The sequence below is a fragment of the Procambarus clarkii genome, chromosome 36 (assembly GCF_040958095.1).
Source record: "Procambarus clarkii isolate CNS0578487 chromosome 36, FALCON_Pclarkii_2.0, whole genome shotgun sequence".
Classification (NCBI taxonomy): domain Eukaryota; kingdom Metazoa; phylum Arthropoda; class Malacostraca; order Decapoda; family Cambaridae; genus Procambarus; species Procambarus clarkii.
Window position 1 is genome coordinate 6539701 of NC_091185.1, and position 22439 is coordinate 6562139.

Consider the following 22439-nt stretch of genomic DNA (forward strand, 5'->3'; position numbering starts at 1 on the left):
ATGAAGACGCAGGAAGACGCTGGTGACATCAGGAAGACGCAGGAAGACGCTGGTGACATCAGGAAGACGCAGGAAGACGCTGGTGACATCAGGAAGACGCAGGAAGACGCTGGTGACATCAGGAAGACGCAGGAAGACGCTGGTGACATCAGGAAGACGCAGGAAGACGCTGGTGACATCAGGAAGACGCAGGAGGTCGCTGGTGACATCAGGAAGACGCAGGAAGACGCTGGTGACATCAGGAAGACGCAGGAAGACGCTGGTGACATCAGGAAGACGCAGGAAGACGCTGGTGACATCAGGAAGACGCTGGTGACATCAGGAAGACGCAGGAAGACGCTGGTGACATCAGGAAGACGCAGGAAGACGCTGGTGACATCAGGAAGACGCAGGAAGACGCTGGTGACATCAGGAAGACGCAGGAAGACGCTGGTGACATCAGGAAGACGCAGGAAGACGCTGGTGACATCAGGAAGACGCAGGAAGACGCTGGTGACATCAGGAAGACGCAGGAAGACGCTGGTGACATCAGGAAGACGCAGGAAGACGCTGGTGACATCAGGAAGACGCAGGAAGACGCTGGTGACATCAGGAAGACGCAGGTGACATCAGGAAGACGCAGGAAGACGCTGGTAACATCAGGAAGACGCAGGAAGACGCTGGTGACATCAGGAAGACGCAGGAAGACGCTGGTGACATCAGGAAGACGCAGGAGGACGCTGGTGACATCAGGAAGACGCAGGAAGACGCTGGTGACATCAGGAAGACGCAGGAAGACGCTGGTGACATCAGGAAGACGCAGGAGGACGCTGGTGACATCAGGAAGACGCAGGAAGACGCTGGTGACATCAGGAAGACGCAGGAGGACGCTGGTGACATCAGGAAGACGCAGGAAGACGCTGGTGACATCAGGAAGACGCAGGAAGACGCTGGTAACATCACGAAGACGCAGGAAGACGCTGGTGACATCAGGAAGACGCAGGAGGACGCTGGCGACATCAGGAAGACGCAGGAAGACGCTGGTAACATCAGGAAGACGCAGGAAGACATCAGGAAGACGCAGGAGGACGCTGGTGACATCAGGAAGACGCAGGAAGACGCTGGTGACATCAGGAAGACGCAGGAAGACGCTGGTGACACCAGGAAGACGCAGGAAGACGCTGGTGACATCAGGAAGACGCAGGAAGACGCTGGTAACATCAGGAAGACGCAGGAAGACGCTGGTGACATCAGGAAGACGCAGGAAGACGCTGGTGACATCAGGAAGACGCAGGAAGACGCTGGTGACATCAGGAAGACGCAGGAAGACGCTGGTGACATCAGGAAGACGCAGGAAGACGCTGGTGACATCAGGAAGACGCAGGAGGACGCTGGTGACATCAGGAAGACGCAGGAAGACGCTGGTGACATCAGGAAGACGCAGGAGGACGCTGGTGACATCAGGAAGACGCAGGAAGACGCTGGTGACATCAGGAAGACGCAGGAGGACGCTGGTGACATCAGGAAGACGCAGGAGGACGCTGGTGACATCAGGAAGACGCAGGAAGACGCTGGTGACATCAGGAAGACGCAGGAGGACGCTGGTGACATCAGGAAGACGCAGGAAGACGCTGGTGACATCAGGAAGACGCAGGAGGACGCTGGTGAAGGCGCTACAAAAAGACACTGTTCAGGAGAATGTAAACAACAGCTTCAGTGACATAACGAGAACTGAAACTGTTGTATTAATTGAGGAAGAGCCGGAGAGGCGGGGCCAGGGAGCTATTACTCGGCCCTGTAAACGCACAAGTATATTATAAATGGCGCGGCTACAAGTCCTGGGACCCCCCCCCCCCACTCACACACACTCACACACACACACTCACACACTCACACACACACACACACACACACACACACACACACACACACACACACACACACACACACACACACACACACACACACACACACACACACACACACACTCACACAAGTCTCTCAGAGACACGCGCCTCCGACCTTAAAAACACCTAGATTAATTATCTCACCTGTTGGGGGGAGGAGGAGGCAAGGCGGGGGAGGGGGGAGGGGGGAGGTAGATACTTAAAGAAGGAAGAGGGGGTGGGACGGAGAGAGAGAGAGATAGTGAAGGAAGGAAACGCGTGGTAGAGGAAGAGAGAGAAGAATGGGGAGAGGGATAGAGAGCAGGGCGGGGATAGGAGGGGGGGGGGGGGGGGTAGGGACACCTGCCACACACTAACAACACTGACGACCAGAATAGTAAAAGTTGGGGAGATATATTGGTGTTCCCTACCTGCTGCCCCTACCCCCTCCTGCTGCCCCTACCCCCTCCTGCTGCTCCTACCCCCTCCTGCTGCCCCTACCCCCTCCTGCTGCCGTACCCCCTCCTGCTGCCCCTACATGAGCAGGTGGGGGTTAGCGTCATCGCGTCCATTACAACAGGTGGACGGAGTCCATGGCGGCCCCACTGAAGGTGGTGGTGACTCAGGGTCCATCTCTCTATGAACCAAAATTACAATATCGTAAGACTTAATACACTGATGTCGACAAAATCTTAAAAAAAATCTACTCATTATAGTTTGCCTATATTGAGCCAAAGAAATATTGATGATATGATAGAAATGTGGCTCACATGACCAATGGCAGCCATCTTGTGGGATGTGTTGACATGTGCTGGGATGACCCTCAGGTTCGCCTTTATTATCCTTATTTCTCATCCTATTTCTTGTACTTTTGTCAGTGGAATGATGCCGGTCTTGACCCCAAGACCCGGGTCAAGACGGCCAGATATACTCCGTCAAGTATACTACAATTGTCAACAGAGTTAAATATTAAAATAAACTGAGAACTGCAGCTCTAAGTGTTGTCTAGTGTTTATATTATCTTAATAACAGTAGAGTATCTCCTTGGGGCACCCGCCTGGACCACCGGACCGGTATGGCAACGTGTGGGCCGTGTGGTCTGGTCAACATATTTCAGCCACGTTATTGTGACTCCTTGTCAGTATTGGTGTTGCCCTGCGCCTTGCCGCCACTATCTCCACCGAGCACCGGTGTATCTGCGGCCATGCACGGGCGGACCAATACGGCAGCCATGGTCTCATCTGTCGTAAGTCACAGGGAAAGATTGCCAGACATGAAGCAGTTAATGACATCATGAAGAGAAGTTTGGCTACAGCTGGGTGTCCAGCACAAAGAGAACCTCAATTGTGCAGACCTGACAACAATAAAGAGGGAGAAGGGACTCAACGTCATGTTATTGGGGACTAGGCTCAGAACTGGTCTATTGTCATGAGTACACACCCCACTGAGCCACCATGACTTACCCTCTCTCTCTCTCCTAGTCTTAGGCTGACCTTCTAGTTCCCCTTTTTGATTTATGTATGGTGTCGTCCGGCCTGTAATTGCCTTTCTGTCTCTCTTAAAAATCCTCGCCAGGACAAGGTCAAACACGTTTGTCTAACAAACGAGCATTTATTTCAGACAATAAATCATAACAAGATAATATCAGGTAATGGTTCTGCCAAAATAGCATGACTCTCCCCTATGAACCACGTGATTGTCTCTGCTAGGCTGCTGCTGCTGCTGCTGTCTGCTCCTCCTCAGCGCCCCGCTCTGCCTCAGGCACCTCGCCCTCTGCGCTAGGCTTCGCACATGAAATTTAACACCATCAAAAAATATTAGCGCTCTCACCTGACGCTGCGTCAGGCATACTACATGACTCCATCCACCTCTCAAACATATATTGTTGCCCTCACAAACCTCTAGAGCATCTCCTCTTGGGAGGTACTCTAGAGGGTTGGGATCTTGAGGTCTAGCTGTTGTTGTTAATGTTGTTTAAGATTCGGCTACGGGGAACAAAAAGTTGCAAGTAGCACGGGCTACTGTGTGTGTGTGTTTACTAGTTGTGTTTACTAGTTGTGTTTTTGCGGGGGTTGAGCTTTACTCTTTCGGCCCGCCTCTCAACTGTCAATCAACTGTTTACTAACTACTAACTTACTATTTTTTTTTTTTTTTTTTTTTTTTTTTTCCCCACACCACACACACACCCCAGGAAGCAGCCCGTGACAGCTGACTAACTCCCAGGTACCTATTTACTGCTAGGTAACAGGGGCACTTAGGGTGAAAGAAACTTTGCCCATTTGTTTCTGCCTCGTGCGGGAATCGAACCCGCGCCACAGAATTACGAGTCCTGCGCGCTATCCACCAGGCTACGAGGCCCCGGTGTGTGTGTGTGTGTGTGTGTGTGTGTGTGTGTGTGTGTGTGTGTGTGTGTGTGTGTGTGTGTGTGTGTGTGTGTGTGTGTGAGAGCGCGCGCGTGCGTGCGTGTGGGGATCACCCTCCTGGTTACTGGGCTGCTAGCGTGTCCCTTCACCTTTCATTAAGTTTCCGTCTTAAAACCCCCACCATTGTGGGGGTGATTGTGGTCTTGCCGTAGCCGCACATTGTGTGGGGCATTGTGCGAGTATTGTGTATTGTGCACTAACGCCTCTGGCACCCACCCTGGCACTCTGGGTTATGGCCTTCTGGCACCTCTACCTCCACTTTTGTCAGCAGTTGTTATCATGGTCACGTTCCGCCCTCACGCTCCTCTGTAATTAGAGAATATATTCACACAAACGGTTACATCTTACGCTTTCACTCTGACGTTTAAACTAATTAATTTTAAATATATGTTAGTAGCCTCAGCCTTCGGAGTACGGGGTATATTGATTGTGTAAAAACAAAAGTTGATGTTTTCACTGGTACATTGTAAGATGGTGAAGTTTACGAGGATGTCTGAGTGATGAATAGAGGACACAGCTCATCATTGTAGCACTATTAGTTTGGTCAACCCTCCCGGCACCCCCGGGGGGCGGGGGGCGGGGCTCCCCCACAATATGAATTGTGTTCTTAATATTTTCACTCCCACGGATCTCAGTAGAGAACACCGTCACTACACACACAATGTTTTATTAAGTGTACATCTTCACTACTCGCAATCTGCGTCATTGTTATATCCCTACTTATATAGCCATCCCTTTCCAGAAACCTAACCTACACCAGACCTAACCTGACCTAAACAAATCAGACCTATCCTAACCTACTGAAGGTAGCAATAAATAAATCTTATATAAATTTCTATAAATCCATCAACTTTTGTAACTTACCTTGTATGTATGTACTTTACCTGAATAACAATTTGTATTTTGTATTTGTGGTGGTGCGCCTGTAGTCCCTGCTGGCGGCCATGCTGGCCAGGCTACCGGTGAGGGGCGGCCGTCTGCGTCTTCCTCTCCGGCCTGCCCCGTACCCGGGCTACTGGGAACCTTTTGTGCCCGGTAGCTGAAGCTAGAACACGTGTGCCATATTGAGGTGTATCGAGTGTCTTCGTCCAAGTTGTTGGTAATACGGATAATAAATGTGGAGGAGAGTGGCGGCGGCCGGTGGAGCCAGAGGCAGCAGGTAAGGCGGCGTGGACCACCACAGTGTGGTCTTGGGGGACCATGTACACCCTGTGGTTTTGGGGGGGACCATGTACACCCTGTGGTCTTGGGGGGACCATGTACACCCTGTGGTCTTGGGGGACCATGTACACCCTGTGGTCTTGGGGGACCATGTACACCCTGTGGTCTTGGGGGACCATGTACACCCTCTTCCTGTGGTCTTGGGGGACCGTGTACACCCTGTGGTCTTGGGGGACCATGTACACCCTCTTCCTGTGGTCTTGGGGGACCGTGTACACCCTCTTCCTGTGGTCTTGGGGGACCATGTACACCCTCTTCCTGTGGTCTTGGGGACCGTGTACACCCTCTTCCTGTGGTCTTGGGGGACCATGTACACCCTGTGGTCTTGGGGGACCATGTACACCCTGTGGTCTTAGGGGACAATGTACACCCCTGTGGTCTTGGGGGACCATGTACACCCTCTCCTCTTACTGACACTAATGTACCACACGGTACAGTAGCTTAGTAGTGTACATTGTGGTAGTTTACACTTGTAGACCATGATGGCCATTATTGCCTGTTTGTTTACCTCGTATACCACGCCGCTCGGACTCGCTCCAGCCTTCTAAAATAATAATAATAATGACAACATTTTGGTCAAACGTACAGAAATGGGACTGTTGGACCCCCAGAAAGTTAGCATTAGAGGATTAGCCAGACATACTAAACAGTTGGGAATATAACAAGAACCTCCGCTAGCCAGTCTTATCAATTCTAGGCGTAAAGTATGCTGTTTTAGGCCTAATGTAGCATAAAGTAGGCCAGGGAATGGTCTTATGTATGCTGGCCTGTATGTTGAGGCGCCGTGGAACCTGCATGACCCATGTTGGCGTGGGTATTTACACCAGCATGTTGCATGATACTCTCTTCACCCCAAACACGCACCCACGCATGGTTAATATATTATGCCTTTATTATAGACCACTGGACCGTCTTCTGGTGTTGGGGGGGGGGGACAAGCAGCAGACGACCAGCAACTAACCAGCTCAATCAGCAGACGGCCAAGTCGTCCCCCTCCCCCAACACCAGCAGACTTGGCCGTCTGCTAGTGTCGGACTGAAAAGCGTCATTAACACGGTGCTTTTCATGCCACCCAAACACAGGACTTTTGACGAGGTGGTAGCGTTGTGTTGCATTAAGAGAGGGGACGGATGATAGGCGCCAATGTGGGCCTGCTAAGGCTGGGAAGAGGTCGGTATAGCCGCCAGGCGTAGAGGAGCGCTGGAGGAAACTCAAGGTAGAGCGGTAAACCATTGTGCATTCACCCTGGACGTGGTGTTAACCCAGACCGTAGTCCGCCCCGGAGGGGCTGACAGCACCTCCATCAAACATGTACCCACTACATGGGGCTTTATGTATGTAGATGGGGACGGAGTGACTCACCTACATGTCCTGGTGTTTTATTCCTGTATGGCTCATGTGTAGTGTGTGTGTGTGTAGTAGTGAGGGCTCCACGGCCTGACGCCACACTCGGGGAGATGTTTGTGGGGTGGGAGGTGGGTGCGAGTGTATGGAGTGGGGGAGGGGGGGGGTGGAAGGGGTGTATTTACCTAGTTGTGTTTGCGGGGGTTGAGCTCTACTCTTTCGGCCCGCCTCTCAACTGTCAATCAACTGTTACTAACTACTTATTTTTTCTCTATACACATACACACGCCAAAGAGCCAGAGTTCATCCCCTGCAAACACAAATAAGTGAGCACACACACACACGCCCAGGAAGCAGCCCGTAACAGCTGACTAACTCCCAGGTACCTATTTACTGCTAGTTAACAGGGCGTCAGGATGAAAGAAACTCTGCCCATCTGTTTCCGCCGGCGCCGGGAATCGAACCCCTAAGCACAGGACTACGTATCCAGCGTGCTGTCCACTCAGCCACCAGCGCCCAGACTGTGTGTGTGGGGGGGTGGGGGTGCATGTGCGATCGGCGTGGGTAGTGTATGGTGGGGCGGTGAGGGTGTGTGTGGTTAGCGTGTGTTCGTGATGGGTTGGGTGAGGTGTGTGTGTTGCCGTGTGTTCGTGATGGGTTGGGTGAAGTGTGTGAAGTGTGTGTGTGTGTATTGGCGTGTGAGAACAGTACATCAGATCCTGGTCAAGTTGTGTGAGCAAGTTAGGAAGGGAGGGAGGGAGGGAGGGAGGGAGGGAGTGTTCCAGGAGGCCAAGTGGATAGGGTTGACGCGCCTCACCACCCGGCCCCGTCACCCTCGTCTTATTAAAGGATTATTTAATACTCCCTTTGTGGAGTCAATTAAATTCTTGCATCAAGATAATCAGGATCCATTAGTGGAACCTCGTAGCTGGTCAGTAGGAAGGAGGTTGGTAATGTATTCGTATTGGTGTAAATTATTGCAAAACATTCAAGTGCCACGAGCGTATTTCAGAATGTGTAACAATATTCCACATTTGGTGCGTTTAATAATATTCCACATACATTATGTGGTTGAGATATTATTTTATTTACCCCCTTCAGTAGGCTATTCTTCTGTTGACATTAGGGTACTCCGTAAACACTTTGAACGTGTTTAAAGTGCATCATTATAATAAAGATGACAGAAGTCATCGTGCGTTTGTCAGCCCAAGCCACGTCATATCCTTCTCTGCACTGCGGAATAAGAAAAAGCTATTTTTATTTATTTATACATACAAGAGTTCTTAAATTCTTGTAAAGCTACTAGCACGCACAGCGTTTCGGGCAGGTCCTTAATCTTATTTGTCCCTGGAATATGACCCGCCAAATCGTTTAACAACCAGGTAGGTACCCATTCACTGCTGGGTGAACAAAGGCTACGGTTAAGATTGGTGCCTAGTCAATCTTCCCCGGCCAGGATACAAACCCAGAGCAAATCGCTCGTGAAGCGCAAGGCGAGCGTGTTACCACTGTGCCACGGGGACTATGTACGTCATGTAGGCTACTATAGACCACTATCATGTCTGTATTTAACACAAGGAAACTTCCCCACCTGTCGACGGTTTCTGGGAGCGTGACCAGTATTGAGCTGGTGGTCGAGTCCGTGGCCAGTAGTCAGCTGTTGGTCGAGTCCGTGGCCAGTAGTCAACTGTTGGTCGAGTCCGTGGCCAGTAGTCAACTGTTGGTCGAGTCCGTGGCCAGTAGTCAACTCTTGGTCGAGTCCGTGGCCAGTGTTGAGCTGTTGGTCGTAGAGTCCGTGGCCAGTAGTCAGCTGTTGGTCGAGTCCGTGGCCAGTAGTCCAGTCCGCCCTCCAAAGTTCCAAAAGTGATTCCATGCACCCACCAAACCCCCTGTTTATGCAACCCGTCCTCGACTAAGTCCATTCCATCCAGCGGTCGACCCCACAGACTCATTCATACATTTTAACATGCTATTCAGTCAAAACGGGAATTTTCTCAACTATAAATTAATATTATATTAGCATATTGTGCATATATAGACATAGGTTAGGTGTTTAGGCTCTGTTGGCGATTATTGGTATTTGTAGTACGTGGGTGAAGCATTTACAGTGTTGTGGTTCGAACAAAATTCGTCAGTGAAGCACTTGTTCCGGAAGTGTTCGGACGTCAACAGTTGAGAGTCGTGTGTAAACCGTTTTTTTTTTTTTTTTTTTTTTTTTGCTTCGGTGCCATTTTTCTGTTATATTTGCCGTGTTGTGTCGTGTTGTGTCGTGTTTACCTTCCTCATTATTCCTGTGTTTATTCTGTATTGATATGTTTGTATTACTTGCTTTGGTTATGTTGTTTGTTTGACTCGCTTTGTCTGGGTGGTGAGACTTTGCTTTTATGTTCTGTAATTGTGGGTATGTCCGTGCCTTTATGTGCTGTAATTGTGGGTATGTCCGTGCCTTTATGTGCTGTAATTGTGGGTATGTCCGTGCCTTTATGTGCTGTAATTGTGGGTATGTCCGTGCCTTTATGTGCTGTAATTGTGGGTATGTCCGTGCCTTTATGTGCTGTAATTGTGGGTATGTCCGTGCCTTTATGTGCTGTAATTGTGGGTATGTCCGTGCCTTTATGTGCTGTAATTGTGGGTATGTCCGTGCCTTTATGTGCTGTAATTGTGGGTATGTCCGTGCCTTTATGTGCTGTAATTGTGGGTATGTCCGTGCTTTTATGTTCTGTAATTGTGGGTATGTCCGTGCTTTTATGTTCTGTAATTGTGGGTATGTCCGTGCCTTTATGTACTGTAATTGTGGGTATGTCCGTGCCTTTATGTGCTGTAATTGTGGGTATGTCCGTGCTTTTATGTTCTGTAATTGTGGGTATGTCCGTGCTTTTATGTTCTGTAATTGTGGGTATGTCCGTGCTTTTATGTTCTGTAATTGTGGGTATGTCCGTGCCTTTATGTACTGTAATTGTGGGTATGTCCGTGCTTTTATGTGCTGTAATTGTGGGTATGTCCGTGCTTTTATGTACTGTAATTGTGGGTATGTCCGTGCCTTTATGTACTGTAATTGTGGGTATGTCCGTGCCTTTATGTACTGTAATTGTGGGTATGTCCGTGCCTTTATGTACTGTAATTGTGGGTATGTCCGTGCCTTTATGTACTGTAATTGTGGGTATGTCCGTGCCTTTATGTGCTGTAATTGTGGGTATGTCCGTGCCTTTATGTGCTGTAATTGTGGGTATGTCCGTGCCTTTATGTGCTGTAATTGTGGGTATGTCCGTGCCTTTATGTGCTGTAATTGTGGGTATGGCCGTGCTTTTATGTTCTGTAATTGTGGGTATGTCCGTGCCTTTATGTGCTGTAATTGTGGGTATGGCCGTGCTTTTATGTGCTGTAATTGTGGGTATGTCCGTGCCTTTATGTGCTGTAATTGTGGGTATGTCCGTGCCTTTATGTGCTGTAATTGTGGGTATGGCCGTGGAGTCTTTGTTCGGTATTGTTTAGTTTTGTTGGTTGTGGCGCTTCACTGCTTTCGATTTTATTCTATTTATGTAAATTTGTTTTATCACAAATACAAAAAACTTGATAATAATTGATAACCAGACCACACACTAGAAAGTGACGGGATGACGACGTTTCTGTCCGTCCTGGACCACCATTCTCAAGTCCATTGTGATCAACGTATCTAGTCTGGATATTGGAAAACATTAGTGCTGATTTTGCTTATCTTTTTTCATAGTGTTTATGCTTTGTTGTAGATATGTTCATTAGGAGAGCGAATATTTCAAAGTTTATAATAATTAAGGATCGCGGCGGTATTGGGGTCCTCCAAAAACTGTCACTTCAATACCGATATTATTTAGTGACATGAGGCTGTTGAGGGCCACATTTATATATGAACATGAGACTCAGGTCTGGCTTAGGGTCTTGTGGAACTATCAGATGGTAGACAGAAGAGCTGGCCATAATCTCCACAGTCCTAGCACAAGAAGTATATAGAAATTATGTGAAGATTGTGCATAAACAGCACCATACAAAAAAGCTAGGCTGTTAATATGAAATGAGATTAAAAAAATGGGAGGTTGAACAAAGTATATATATATTTACGATGCATAAATTATTAAGCCTGGCAAGGGAAATGGGGCCCCCTTTGCCTGCAGCCCCGGGGGTTTCACCCATTGTGATCTTCCTACACTTCCTATACTTTGAATAACATTTAAAGTTGAATAATAATGGGTGCGTCGCAAATTTCCTGCATATTTACCATTTTACCTTCTCTAAGTCATCATTCACACATTGTCCTTCTGATGGTCCTGTTTTATCATTTTAGCTTCATTTATCTTCAGGTGTATGTGGGCGTCTGTGTATATGTGCGATACACCAATAATTATTGTATTACTTACTGCATTATGTTCTATTGTGGGGGGGAGGGGGGGGACGGACATGCTCCAGCTGGTGGTGGTTGTGGGGATGATTAGGGGCTAAAGGAGGGAGGGGGGGTATTTGTTGTGGTGGGGGAGGTGGGGGATGAGGAGAAGAAGGCAGGGAAGAGATGATCAATACAGTCATTATCACTGGTGAGGGAGGTACTAGCTCCTTGGTCCTCCGGACCCGTGTTACACGTTTTACTTATATATCACATACAGATATATCAGTAAAATACAGGACAGGCAACACATTTCCCGGTAATGGCCTGGTGTTGTGGAGTGACTGTAATGACGGAGAGGAGTGTGTGTGACACACCACCAGGAGGGTGTGTGACACACCACCAGGAGGGTGTGTGTGACACACCACCGGGAGGGTGTGTGTGACACACCACCGGGAGGGTGTGTGTGACACACCACCGGGAGGGTGTGTGTGACACACCACCGGGAGGGTGTGTGTGACACACCACCAGGAGGGTGTGTGTGACACACCACCGGGAGGGTGTGTGTGACACACCACCAGGAGGGTGTGTGTGACACACCACCGGGAGGGTGTGTGTGACACACCACCAGGAGGGTGTGTGTGACACACCACCAGGAGGGTGTGTGTGACACACCACCAGGAGGGTGTGTGTGACACACCACCAGGAGGGTGTGTGTGACACACCACCAGGAGGGTGTGTGTGACACACCACCAGGAGGGTGTGTGTGACACACCACCAGGAGGGTGTGTGTGACACACCACCAGGAGGGTGTGTGACACCACCAGGAGGGTGTGTGACACACCACCAGGAGGGTGTGTGACACACCACCAGGAGGGTGTGTGACACACCACCAGGAGGGTGTGTGACACACCACCAGGAGGGTGTGTGACACACCACCAGGAGGGTGTGTGACACACCACCAGGAGTGTGTGTGACACACCACCAGGAGGGTGTGTGTGACACACCACCAGGAGTGTGTGACACACCACCAGGAGTGTGTGACACACCACCAGGAGTGTGTGTGACACACCACCAGGAGGGTGTGTGTGACACACCACCAGGAGTGTGTGTCACACACCACCAGGAGGGTGTGTGTGACACACCACCAGGAGGGTGTGTGTGACACACCACCAGGAGGGTGTGTGTGACACACCACCAGGAGGGTGTGTCACACCACCAGGAGTGTGTGACACACCACCAGGAGGGTGTGTGACACACCACCAGGTGTGTGTGACACACCACCAGGAGTGTGTGTGACACACCACCAGGAGTGTGTGTGACACACCACCAGGAGTGTGTGTCACACACCACCAGGAGGGTGTGTCACACACCACCAGGAGTGTGTGTCACACACCACCAGGAGTGTGTGTCACACACCACCAGGAGTGTGTGTGACACACCACCAGGAGTGTGTGTCACACACCACCAGGAGTGTGTGTGACACACCACCAGGAGTGTGTGTGACACACCACCAGGAGTGTGTGTGACACACCACCAGGAGTGTGTGTGACACACCACCAGGAGTGTGTGTGACACACCACCAGGAGTGTGTGTGACACACCACCAGGAGTGTGTGTGACACACCACCAGGAGTGTGTGTGACACACCACCAGGAGTGTGTGTGACACACCACCAGGAGTGTGTGTGACACACCACCAGGAGTGTGTGTGACACACCACCAGGAGTGTGTGTGACACACCACCAGGAGGGTGTGTGACACACCACCAGGAGTGTGTGTGACACACCACCAGGAGTGTGTGTCACACACCACCAGGAGGGTGTGTGACACACCACCAGGAGGGTGTGTGACACACCACCAGGAGGGTGTGTGACACACCACCAGGAGGGTGTGTGACACACCACCAGGAGGGTGTGTGACACACCACCAGGAGGGTGTGTGACACACCACCAGGAGGGTGTGACACCACCAGGAGTGTGTGTGCACACCACCAGGAGGGTGTGTGACACCACCAGGAGGGTGTGACACACCACCAGGAGGGTGTGACCACCAGGAGGGTGTGACCACCAGGAGGGTGTGACACACCACCAGGAGGGTGTGACCACCAGGAGGGTGTGACACACCACCAGGAGGGTGTGTGTGACACACCACCAGGAGTGTCACACACCACCAGGAGGATGTGTGACACACCACCAGGAGGGTGTGTGACACACCACCAGGAGGGTGTGTGACACCACCAGGAGGGTGTGTGACACACCACCAGGAGGGTGTGTGACACACCACCAGGAGGGTGTGTGACACACCACCAGGAGGGTGTGTGACACACCACCAGGAGGGTGTGTGACACACCACCAGGAGGGTGTGTGACACACCACCAGGAGGGTGTGTGACACACCACCAAGGAGGGTGTGTGACACACCACCAGGAGGGGTGTGTGACACACCACCAGGAGGGTGTGTGACACACCACCAGGAGGGTGTGTGACACACCACCAGGAGGGTGTGTGACACACCACCAGGAGGGTGTGTGACACACCACCAGGAGGGTGTGTGACACACCACCAGGAGGGTGTGTGACACACCACCAGGAGGGTGTGTGACACACCACCAGGAGGGTGTGTGACACACCACCAGGAGGGTGTGTGACACACCACCAGGAGGGTGTGTGACACACCACCAGGAGGGTGTGTGACACACCACCAGGAGGGTGTGTGACACACCACCAGGAGGGTGTGTGACACACCACCAGGAGGGTGTGTGACACACCACCAGGAGGGTGTGTGACACACCACCAGGAGGGTGTGTGACACACCACCAGGAGGGTGTGTGACACACCACCAGGAGGGTGTGTGACACACCACCAGGAGGGTGTGTGACACACCACCAGGAGGGTGTGTGACACACCACCAGGAGGGTGTGTGACACACCACCAGGAGGGTGTGTGACACACCACCAGGAGGGTGTGTGACACACCACCAGGAGGGTGTGTGACACACCACCAGGAGGGTGTGTGACACACCACCAGGAGGGTGTGTGACACACCACCAGGAGGGTGTGTGACACACCACCAGGAGGGTGTGTGACACACCACCAGGAGGGTGTGTGACACACCACCAGGAGGGTGTGTGACACACCACCAGGAGGGTGTGTGACACACCACCAGGAGGGTGTGTGACACACCACCAGGAGGGTGTGTGACACACCACCAGGAGGGTGTGTGACACACCACCAGGAGGGTGTGTGACACACCACCAGGAGGGTGTGTGACACACCACCAGGAGGGTGTGTGACACACCACCAGGAGGGTGTGTGACACACCACCAGGAGGGTGTGTGACACACCACCAGGAGGGTGTGTGACACACCACCAGGAGGGTGTGTGACACACCACCAGGAGGGTGTGTGACACACCACCAGGAGGGTGTGTGACACACCACCAGGAGGGTGTGTGACACACCACCAGGAGGGTGTGTGACACACCACCAGGAGGGTGTGTGACACACCACCAGGAGGGTGTGTGACACACCACCAGGAGGGTGTGTGACACACCACCAGGAGGGTGTGTGACACACCACCAGGAGGGTGTGTGACACACCACCAGGAGGGTGTGTGACACACCACCAGGAGGGTGTGTGACACACCACCAGGAGGGTGTGTGACACACCACCAGGAGGGTGTGTGACACACCACCAGGAGGGTGTGTGACACACCACCAGGAGGGTGTGTGACACACCACCAGGAGGGTGTGTGACACACCACCAGGAGGGTGTGTGACACACCACCAGGAGGGTGTGTGACACACCACCAGGAGGGTGTGTGACACACCACCAGGAGGGTGTGTGACACACCACCAGGAGGGTGTGTGACACACCACCAGGAGGGTGTGTGACACACCACCAGGAGGGTGTGTGACACACCACCAGGAGGGTGTGTGACACACCACCAGGAGGGTGTGTGACACACCACCAGGAGGGTGTGTGACACACCACCAGGAGGGTGTGTGACACACCACCAGGAGGGTGTGTGACACACCACCAGGAGGGTGTGTGACACACCACCAGGAGGGTGTGTGACACACCACCAGGAGGGTGTGTGACACACCACCAGGAGGGTGTGTGACACACCACCAGGAGGGTGTGTGACACACCACCAGGAGGGTGTGTGACACACCACCAGGAGGGTGTGTGACACACCACCAGGAGGGTGTGTGACACACCACCAGGAGGGTGTGTGACACACCACCAGGAGGGTGTGTGACACACCACCAGGAGGGTGTGTGACACACCACCAGGAGGGTGTGTGACACACCACCAGGAGGGTGTGTGACACACCACCAGGAGGGTGTGTGACACACCACCAGGAGGGTGTGTGACACACCACCAGGAGGGTGTGTGACACACCACCAGGAGGGTGTGTGACACACCACCAGGAGGGTGTGTGACACACCACCAGGAGGGGGCGTGACCAGTGTCACGGGCTATTACTGGCTGAGAGAGAGCGGCCTGTGACAAGCGTGGCCACTTAATAATGACCTGGGGCTCGCATCATGGTGAGTGGTTCCCTGCTGACCAATATAGACCACTTACCTGTGTCTTACTGGGCTGCTGCTTGAGGGCGACACGGCCACATCTCACCAGACTCCACTCTCTGACCCGCTCCTCCTCCTTGCATTGTTGTGATGTTCGTGTTCACTGGTATAACATAAGAACAAAGGCAACTGCAGAAGGCCTATTGGCCCATACGAGGCAGCTCCTATTTATAACCACCCAATCCCACTCATATACATGTCCAACCCATACTTGAAACAATCGAGGGACCCCACCTCCACAATGTTACGCGGCAATTGGTTCCACAAATCAACAACCCTGTTACTGAACAGGATCAACCCTGTTTTCAGGTTTTTACCTTGTCAATGAGGCAACAGGTGATACAGGTGATCAAGTCCAGGAGAGAGATTCTGCTCCGGTACTGTAATGGCTGCTAGTTCTAGAGGTTAAGGTACAGAATGTGGTGCAGAATATAGTGACCCCCGCCACCATAGTGACCCTCGCCGACCCCGTGTTACACGTTATCTTAGGGGTTGTTGACCGGACAGTGTTGGACCTGCAGTGTCCCGCAGGTGTTGACCTGTCACTCTACCGTCCACCAGGTGTGTCCTACTACAGGTCACGCTCAGGTCAAGAGTGGTCGGCGAGGCTGAAACATTACCTCGTGAAGTGTTAAATGTTTCAATAACATCATGATAGTTACCTTGAGTTGATGTTTCTTAGAATACAGCGATGTGTTGTATAAAAGGTGTCGTGCCTGGAGCTTAGTCTATGGTGTAGACTGATTTTGTTTTTTATGAAGATTGAGCCACTTAAGTAGGCTGTTGTATCGTCGAGGAAACGTGTTCCTTTACCGAACAGTTCGGTTGACACCTGGTTGATGGGGTTCTGGGAGTTGTTCTACTCCCCAAGCCCGGCCCGAGGCCAGGCTTGACTTGTGAGAGTCTGGTCCACCAGGCTGTTGCTTGGAGCGGCCCGCAGGCCCACATACCCACCACAGCCCGGTTGGTCCGGATTTTCTTGGGAAAGTGGGGAATGGCACCGCCGCGTTTGTTGTGGTAGTACTGGGAATAATAGTTCAATGAATAGAAATGAATATATTTAGATTTGTGACCAAGGGAGAGGCTCTATATGTGTGCTTACGAGTTTATTGACCTTTCATGTAAACGATATAACATTAGGTAATGTTAAGTGTTGGCACTTGAGTGGTGGGGCAGAGACCCCACACACACACACACACACACACACACACACACACACACACACACACACACACACACACACACACACACACACACACACACACACACACGCACGCACGCTTCAAGATCGTCGTTAGCTCTCAACACAAATGTTTTTTTTTCTAGTTAAAAGTGATGTGCAAACATTTACATTTGTGAATATAGTTGATATACTACAAGAGACAACTTAAGGTCGGTCCGAAGCCCAGTGTTGCTACGGGCTCACCATAGCCCGTGCTACTTGGAACTTTTTGTTCCAACTAGCGAATCTTTAACAAGACAACGTACAATTATATAGGGACAATGTGATGTGTATTTGATCCCTGAGAACACTATTATTATGTTAAATAGGTAATTAAATACATTACGTAATAGTGTGTAGTATTGTTGACCAGGAGCCAGATTCACCAAGCATTTACGCCAGCACTTACGAACCTGTACATCTTTTCTCAATCTTTGACGGCTTTGTTTACAATTATTAAACAGTTAATGAGCTCCGAAGCACCAGGAGGCCGTTTATAAAAATACCAATAGTTGATTGGGAAACTTTTAGGCTTGTAAATTGTTTAATAAATGTAATCAAAGCCGTCAAAGATTGAGGAAAGATGTACACGTTCGTAAGTACTTGCGTAACTGCTTCGTGAATCTGGCCCCAGATAATTACGTGAGACAGACTCACAGAGACAGACACATAATCAGTACACCAGTTGATTGATAGTTGAGAGGCGAGACCAAAGAGCCAGAGCTCAACCCCCGAAAGCACAACTAGGTGAAGATAGTGACATAGTGTCCAGTTATGTCTGCAGGAAGCTCTATTATCCTCCCCTTAGACCCTCACATTATTGTGGTGAAGATAGTGACATACAGTGTCCAGTTATGTGTGCAGGAAGCTCCATTATCCTCCCCTTAGAGCCTTGTATTGTGATGTTGGTGGCATGGTCCAGTTGCTCTTGTTGTTAACTTGTGTGTTAATTATCATAGCTGCTCCCAGAACATTATTTAGTGCGCGGACTCTCGCTTGACCGGGAATATTTCAACTTAATCTTTAGTTAACTTGGTTATGGAGGAGCTGTATTAGCTAATGTTGTACGTCAACAAGGGCAGTGAGGCTAACACCCGGACGACCATTAGTCAATGTGTCGTTGGGACAGTCCTACACACTTAACAAAAGTCTTAGCATATGACAGTTAAAGTAGTGAGGAAGATGAGAAACTGTGGTGGTATTGGTGAGGGCGCAGGTTGGGTCAGTAAGGTGCGGGTGTGTACTGGGACGACTGGTGCAGTAGTGGAGGTGTGTGTCAAGGTGCGGGGGTGTACTGAGGCAGCTGGTGCAGTAGTGGAGGAGTGTGTCAAGGTGTGGGGGTGTACGGGGGCAGCTGGTGCAGTAGTGGAGGAGTGTGTCAAGGTGCGGGTGTGTACTGGGGCAGCTGGTGCAGTAGTGGAGGAGTGTGTCAAGGTGCGGGTGTGTACTGGGGCAGCTGGTGCAGTAGTGGAGGAGTGTGTCAAGGTGTGGGGGTGTACGGGGGCAGCTGGTGCAGTAGTGGAGGAGTGTGTCAAGGTGTGGGGGTGTACGGGGGCAGCTGGTGCAGTAGTGGAGGAGTGTGTCAAGGTGCGGGTGTGTACTGGGGCAGCTGGTGCAGTAGTGGAGGAGTGTGTCAAGGTGCGGGTGTGTACTGGGGCAGCTGGTGCAGTAGTGGAGGAGTGTGTCAAGGTGCGGGTGTGTACGGGGACGACTGGTACAGTAGTGGAGGAGGAGCAGTGTGGTGGCGCCGTCTCCCATTACCTCACCACAACATCTAACCAAATCCACTCAGGTCTCGCATGAATCCACTCGTAGCCTTCGCTCCCGTGCGGTAATCTCCATGAATCGTGGGGTTTCATGGTGGGTGGAGATGGTAAAATTGGAGTTATGTGGAGAGGAGGAAGGTGGAGAAGGAGAAGGGAGAGGGGGTGAGGCAAGGATGGCGTGACTTGCCTCCTCAAAATACTCCAAGCAACAGTTGCACGCCGCCGCCGCCGCCAGGGAAGATGTCTTCTGTCTTGCTAACATCGTTATCAACTTATATCTCACGCATCAATCTTTATATTTATATATCGCACTTTACCTGTCTTGCCTTTATCCCCGTCATCATCTTGCATGTAACCCAACATTAGCAATAATTGAAATTACAATAATATGTATAGTGCGTGTATCTTTGCATGTTTACAAGTGCGTGCGTGCGTGTGGGTCGAAAATTAATTTCGCTAATTACACCACCGGGCAGTATTGAATAGTAGTTACACTTAAAAATGGCAAAACATCGCCGCTGAAGGAATTACTAATACACAGAGGTGCTGTCTTTATTATTTATGGTGGAGGAAAGAGGAGGAGAGGAAGAGAGGAAGAGGAGGAGAGGGAGAAGAGAAGAGAAGAAGAGGAAGCAGCATTCAGGCAGGTCACTTGCAGAAGGCAGAACAATGTAATTACCAAACACGAGGTGATACCATGTGTGTGTGTGTGTGTGTGGGAGAGTTTGAGTCAAGAGCCGTGAGAGAGGACCGCCGGGGTCCTGGACCATCACTAAACTCTGCGTGGATGGATGGGGTGTAGTAACGACCCAGGCAGACGGCCCAGATGCTGGAGCAGCAGGCGATGATCCACGCCTCTGCTCTCCTTCCTTCTCCATGGATTGTTTATGGTAATTTGTCCTCAATAAACGGCTTCGTTTCATCATGGGCTACGGCGCGCTGTTTCCCTGTTTTCCCCATGAATAAATTAGATGCAGTTAGTGGTATTGGGCTCGGGTACTTGTGCTCTAAACTAGCTCACTGCGGATGCTAGTTCATGTTATAAAGTTGATATTATACCAGAGTAAAGTTGTGGGTGATGTGGTGGACCATACAACACTCCCCTGTATGGTCCGGGGCCCAACACTTCCCTGTATGGTCCAGGGTCCAACACTTCCCTGTATGGTCCAGGGCCCAACACTTCCCTGTATGGTCCGGGGCCAAACACTTCCCTGTATGGTCCAGGGCCCAACACTTCCCTGTATGGTCCGGGGCCCAACACTTCCCTGTATGGTCCGGGGCCCAACACTTCCCTGTATGGTCCGGGGCCCAACACTTCCCTGTATGGTCCGGGGCCCAACACTTCCCTGTATGGTCCGGGGCCCAACACTTCCCTGTATGGTCCGGGGCCCAACACTTCCCTGTATGGTCCGGGGCCCAACACTTCCCTGTATGGTCCGGGGCCAGTCTTGCCTGCAATACAGTATTTCATGGAGGGTTGTCACCAGATCTTTAGAGGCAAAGCAACTATAATGTTATGGATCATGGACATTCACTTGAGGCAACCCGATTCCCATTAAACAATATTTTTATCGTCATTTGGTGATGATCCTACACGGGTCGCTGGTTAGAGGCTGGTGTCCTCTGGCTGTTGTCAAGACCCATCACACGCCAGACCCGTTTAGTTTTAAACTGAAATTGTCTAAACTGAACAGGAAATTATTAATTGTTATGACTGCTGCTAGTTTTTGTGAGATAGGCTACTCGTTATTAGTTTTTTTTGTCGTGAGTTGTCCAGTTTGTCTTTGTCAAGCTGTGGTACGTCCATGTTCTTTACGTTGTGGTTTTAGGCCTTAAACTAGGTGTTGAAGCTGGTTAGGTGATTCAGTTCCATGTTATACTCTGAACCTGATCATTTGTTTCACATCCCGGGTCAAGTTCAAGTTCAAGTATGTTTATTGAGATAAGAAAGAAGTACATCTCAAAGGGATAGAGTAGCTTAGGGTATTTCTGCCCCCCAACACATGTCCATGTTGGGTACTGTGCCGTCCCCCCCCCACCACCACCACCACCACCACCCAGGCTGCCAGTCACCACCACCACCACCCAGGCTGCCAGTCACCACCACCCCCCAGGCTGCCAGTCACCACCACCACCACCCAGGCTGCCAGTCACCACCCCCCAGGCTGCCAGTCACCACCCCCCAGGCTGCCAGTCACCACCACCCAGGCTGCCAGTCACCACCACCACCCAGGCTGCCAGTCACCACCACCACCCAGGCTGCCAGTCACCACCACCACCCAGGCTGCCAGTCACCACCACCACCCAGGCTGCCAGTCACCACCACCACCCAGGCTGCCAGTCACCACCACCACCCAGGCTGCCAGTCACCACCACCACCCAGGCTGCCAGTCACCACCACCCAGGCTGCCAGTCACCACCACCCAGGCTGCCAGTCACCACCACCCAGGCTGCCAGTCACCACCACCCAGGCTGCCAATCACCACCACCCTGGCTGCCAGTCACCACCACCACCCCTGACTGTCACCACCCAGGCTGCCAGTGACCACCACCCAGGCTGCCAGTCACCACCACCACCCCTGACTGTCACCACCCAGGCTGCCAGTCACCACCACCCCTGACTGTCACCACCCAGGCTGCCAGTCACCACCACCCCTGACTGTCACCACCCAGGCTGCCAGTCACCACCACCCCTGACTGTCACCACACATCACAAAGGCCCAATCACTCACTCCGTCAACTGAACTCTGGTAAAAACTGTTGATTATAATGTCAGAAAGTATGGGCCGTTGTCCAAGTGTATCGTTATATAATGATCACCACCACCTGGACCACCCTACTCCCTTCCTCTTAGTTTCGCTCACTATCCTCAGAAATACTCAGGCCAGCGGGCGAAAACCTTTGGGAAAATGTTTATTAACTGCGATATTATTACAATTAGCTTCAAAGGTTTCGTTGCTGTTCGTTCAGTATTATGTTATTTTAGCAATTTTCCACTAATTTTAAATACTTTGGATTTGTCGCAAATTGTTTGTGTAGCGTTTAATTGGGCAGTTATGACGTCACGTGTTGTTATTCCTTAGTGTGTGTGTGTGTGTGTGTGTGTGTGTGTGTGTGTGTGGGTGTGTGTGTGTGTGTGTGTGTGTGTGTGTGTGTGGGTGTGTGTGTGCGTGTGTACTCACCTAATTGTACTCACCTAATTGTGCTTGCGGGGGTTGAGCTCTGGCTCTTTGGTCCCGCCTCTCAACCGTCAATCAACTGGTGTACAGATTCCTGAGCCTATTGGGCTCTATCATATCTACATTTGAAACTGTGAATGGAGTCAGCCTCCACCACATCACTTCCTAATGCATTCCATTTGCTAACTACTCTGACACTGAAAAAGTTCTTTCTAACGTCTCTGTGGCTCATTTGGGTACTCAGCTTCCACCTGTGTCCCCTTGTTCGCGTCCCACCAGTGTTGAAAAGTTCATCCTTGTTTACCCGGTCGATTCCCCTGAGGATTTTGTAGGTTGTGATCATGTCCCCCCTTACTCTTCTGTCTTCCAGTGTCGTGAGGTGCATTTCCCGCAGCCTTTCCTCATAACTCATGCCTCTTAGTTCTGGGACTAGTCTAGTAGCATACCTTTGGACTTTTTCCAGCTTCGTCTTGTGCTT

At 51.2% G+C, this 22439-nt stretch overlaps 2 protein-coding genes across 2 annotated transcripts in view; both read left to right on the forward strand.

Moving 5' to 3' along the window:
- On the forward strand, window positions 1–1699 carry LOC138371576 (involucrin-like). Its single transcript, XM_069336460.1, has 2 exons — window positions 1–602; window positions 643–1699. Exons 1-2 carry the CDS (start codon window positions 1–3, stop codon window positions 1697–1699), a joined length of 1659 nt encoding a protein of 552 aa, XP_069192561.1.
- Window positions 1700–5190: 3491 nt separating this feature from the next.
- Window positions 5191–22439, forward strand: part of LOC123756102 (Ca[2+]-channel protein alpha[[1]] subunit T) — a 487984-nt gene continuing 470735 nt past the window's right edge. The window contains exon 1 of the mRNA XM_069336529.1: window positions 5191–5447. The gene's annotated coding sequence lies outside the window, so the exon portion shown is untranslated. The remainder of the gene's footprint in view (window positions 5448–22439) is intronic.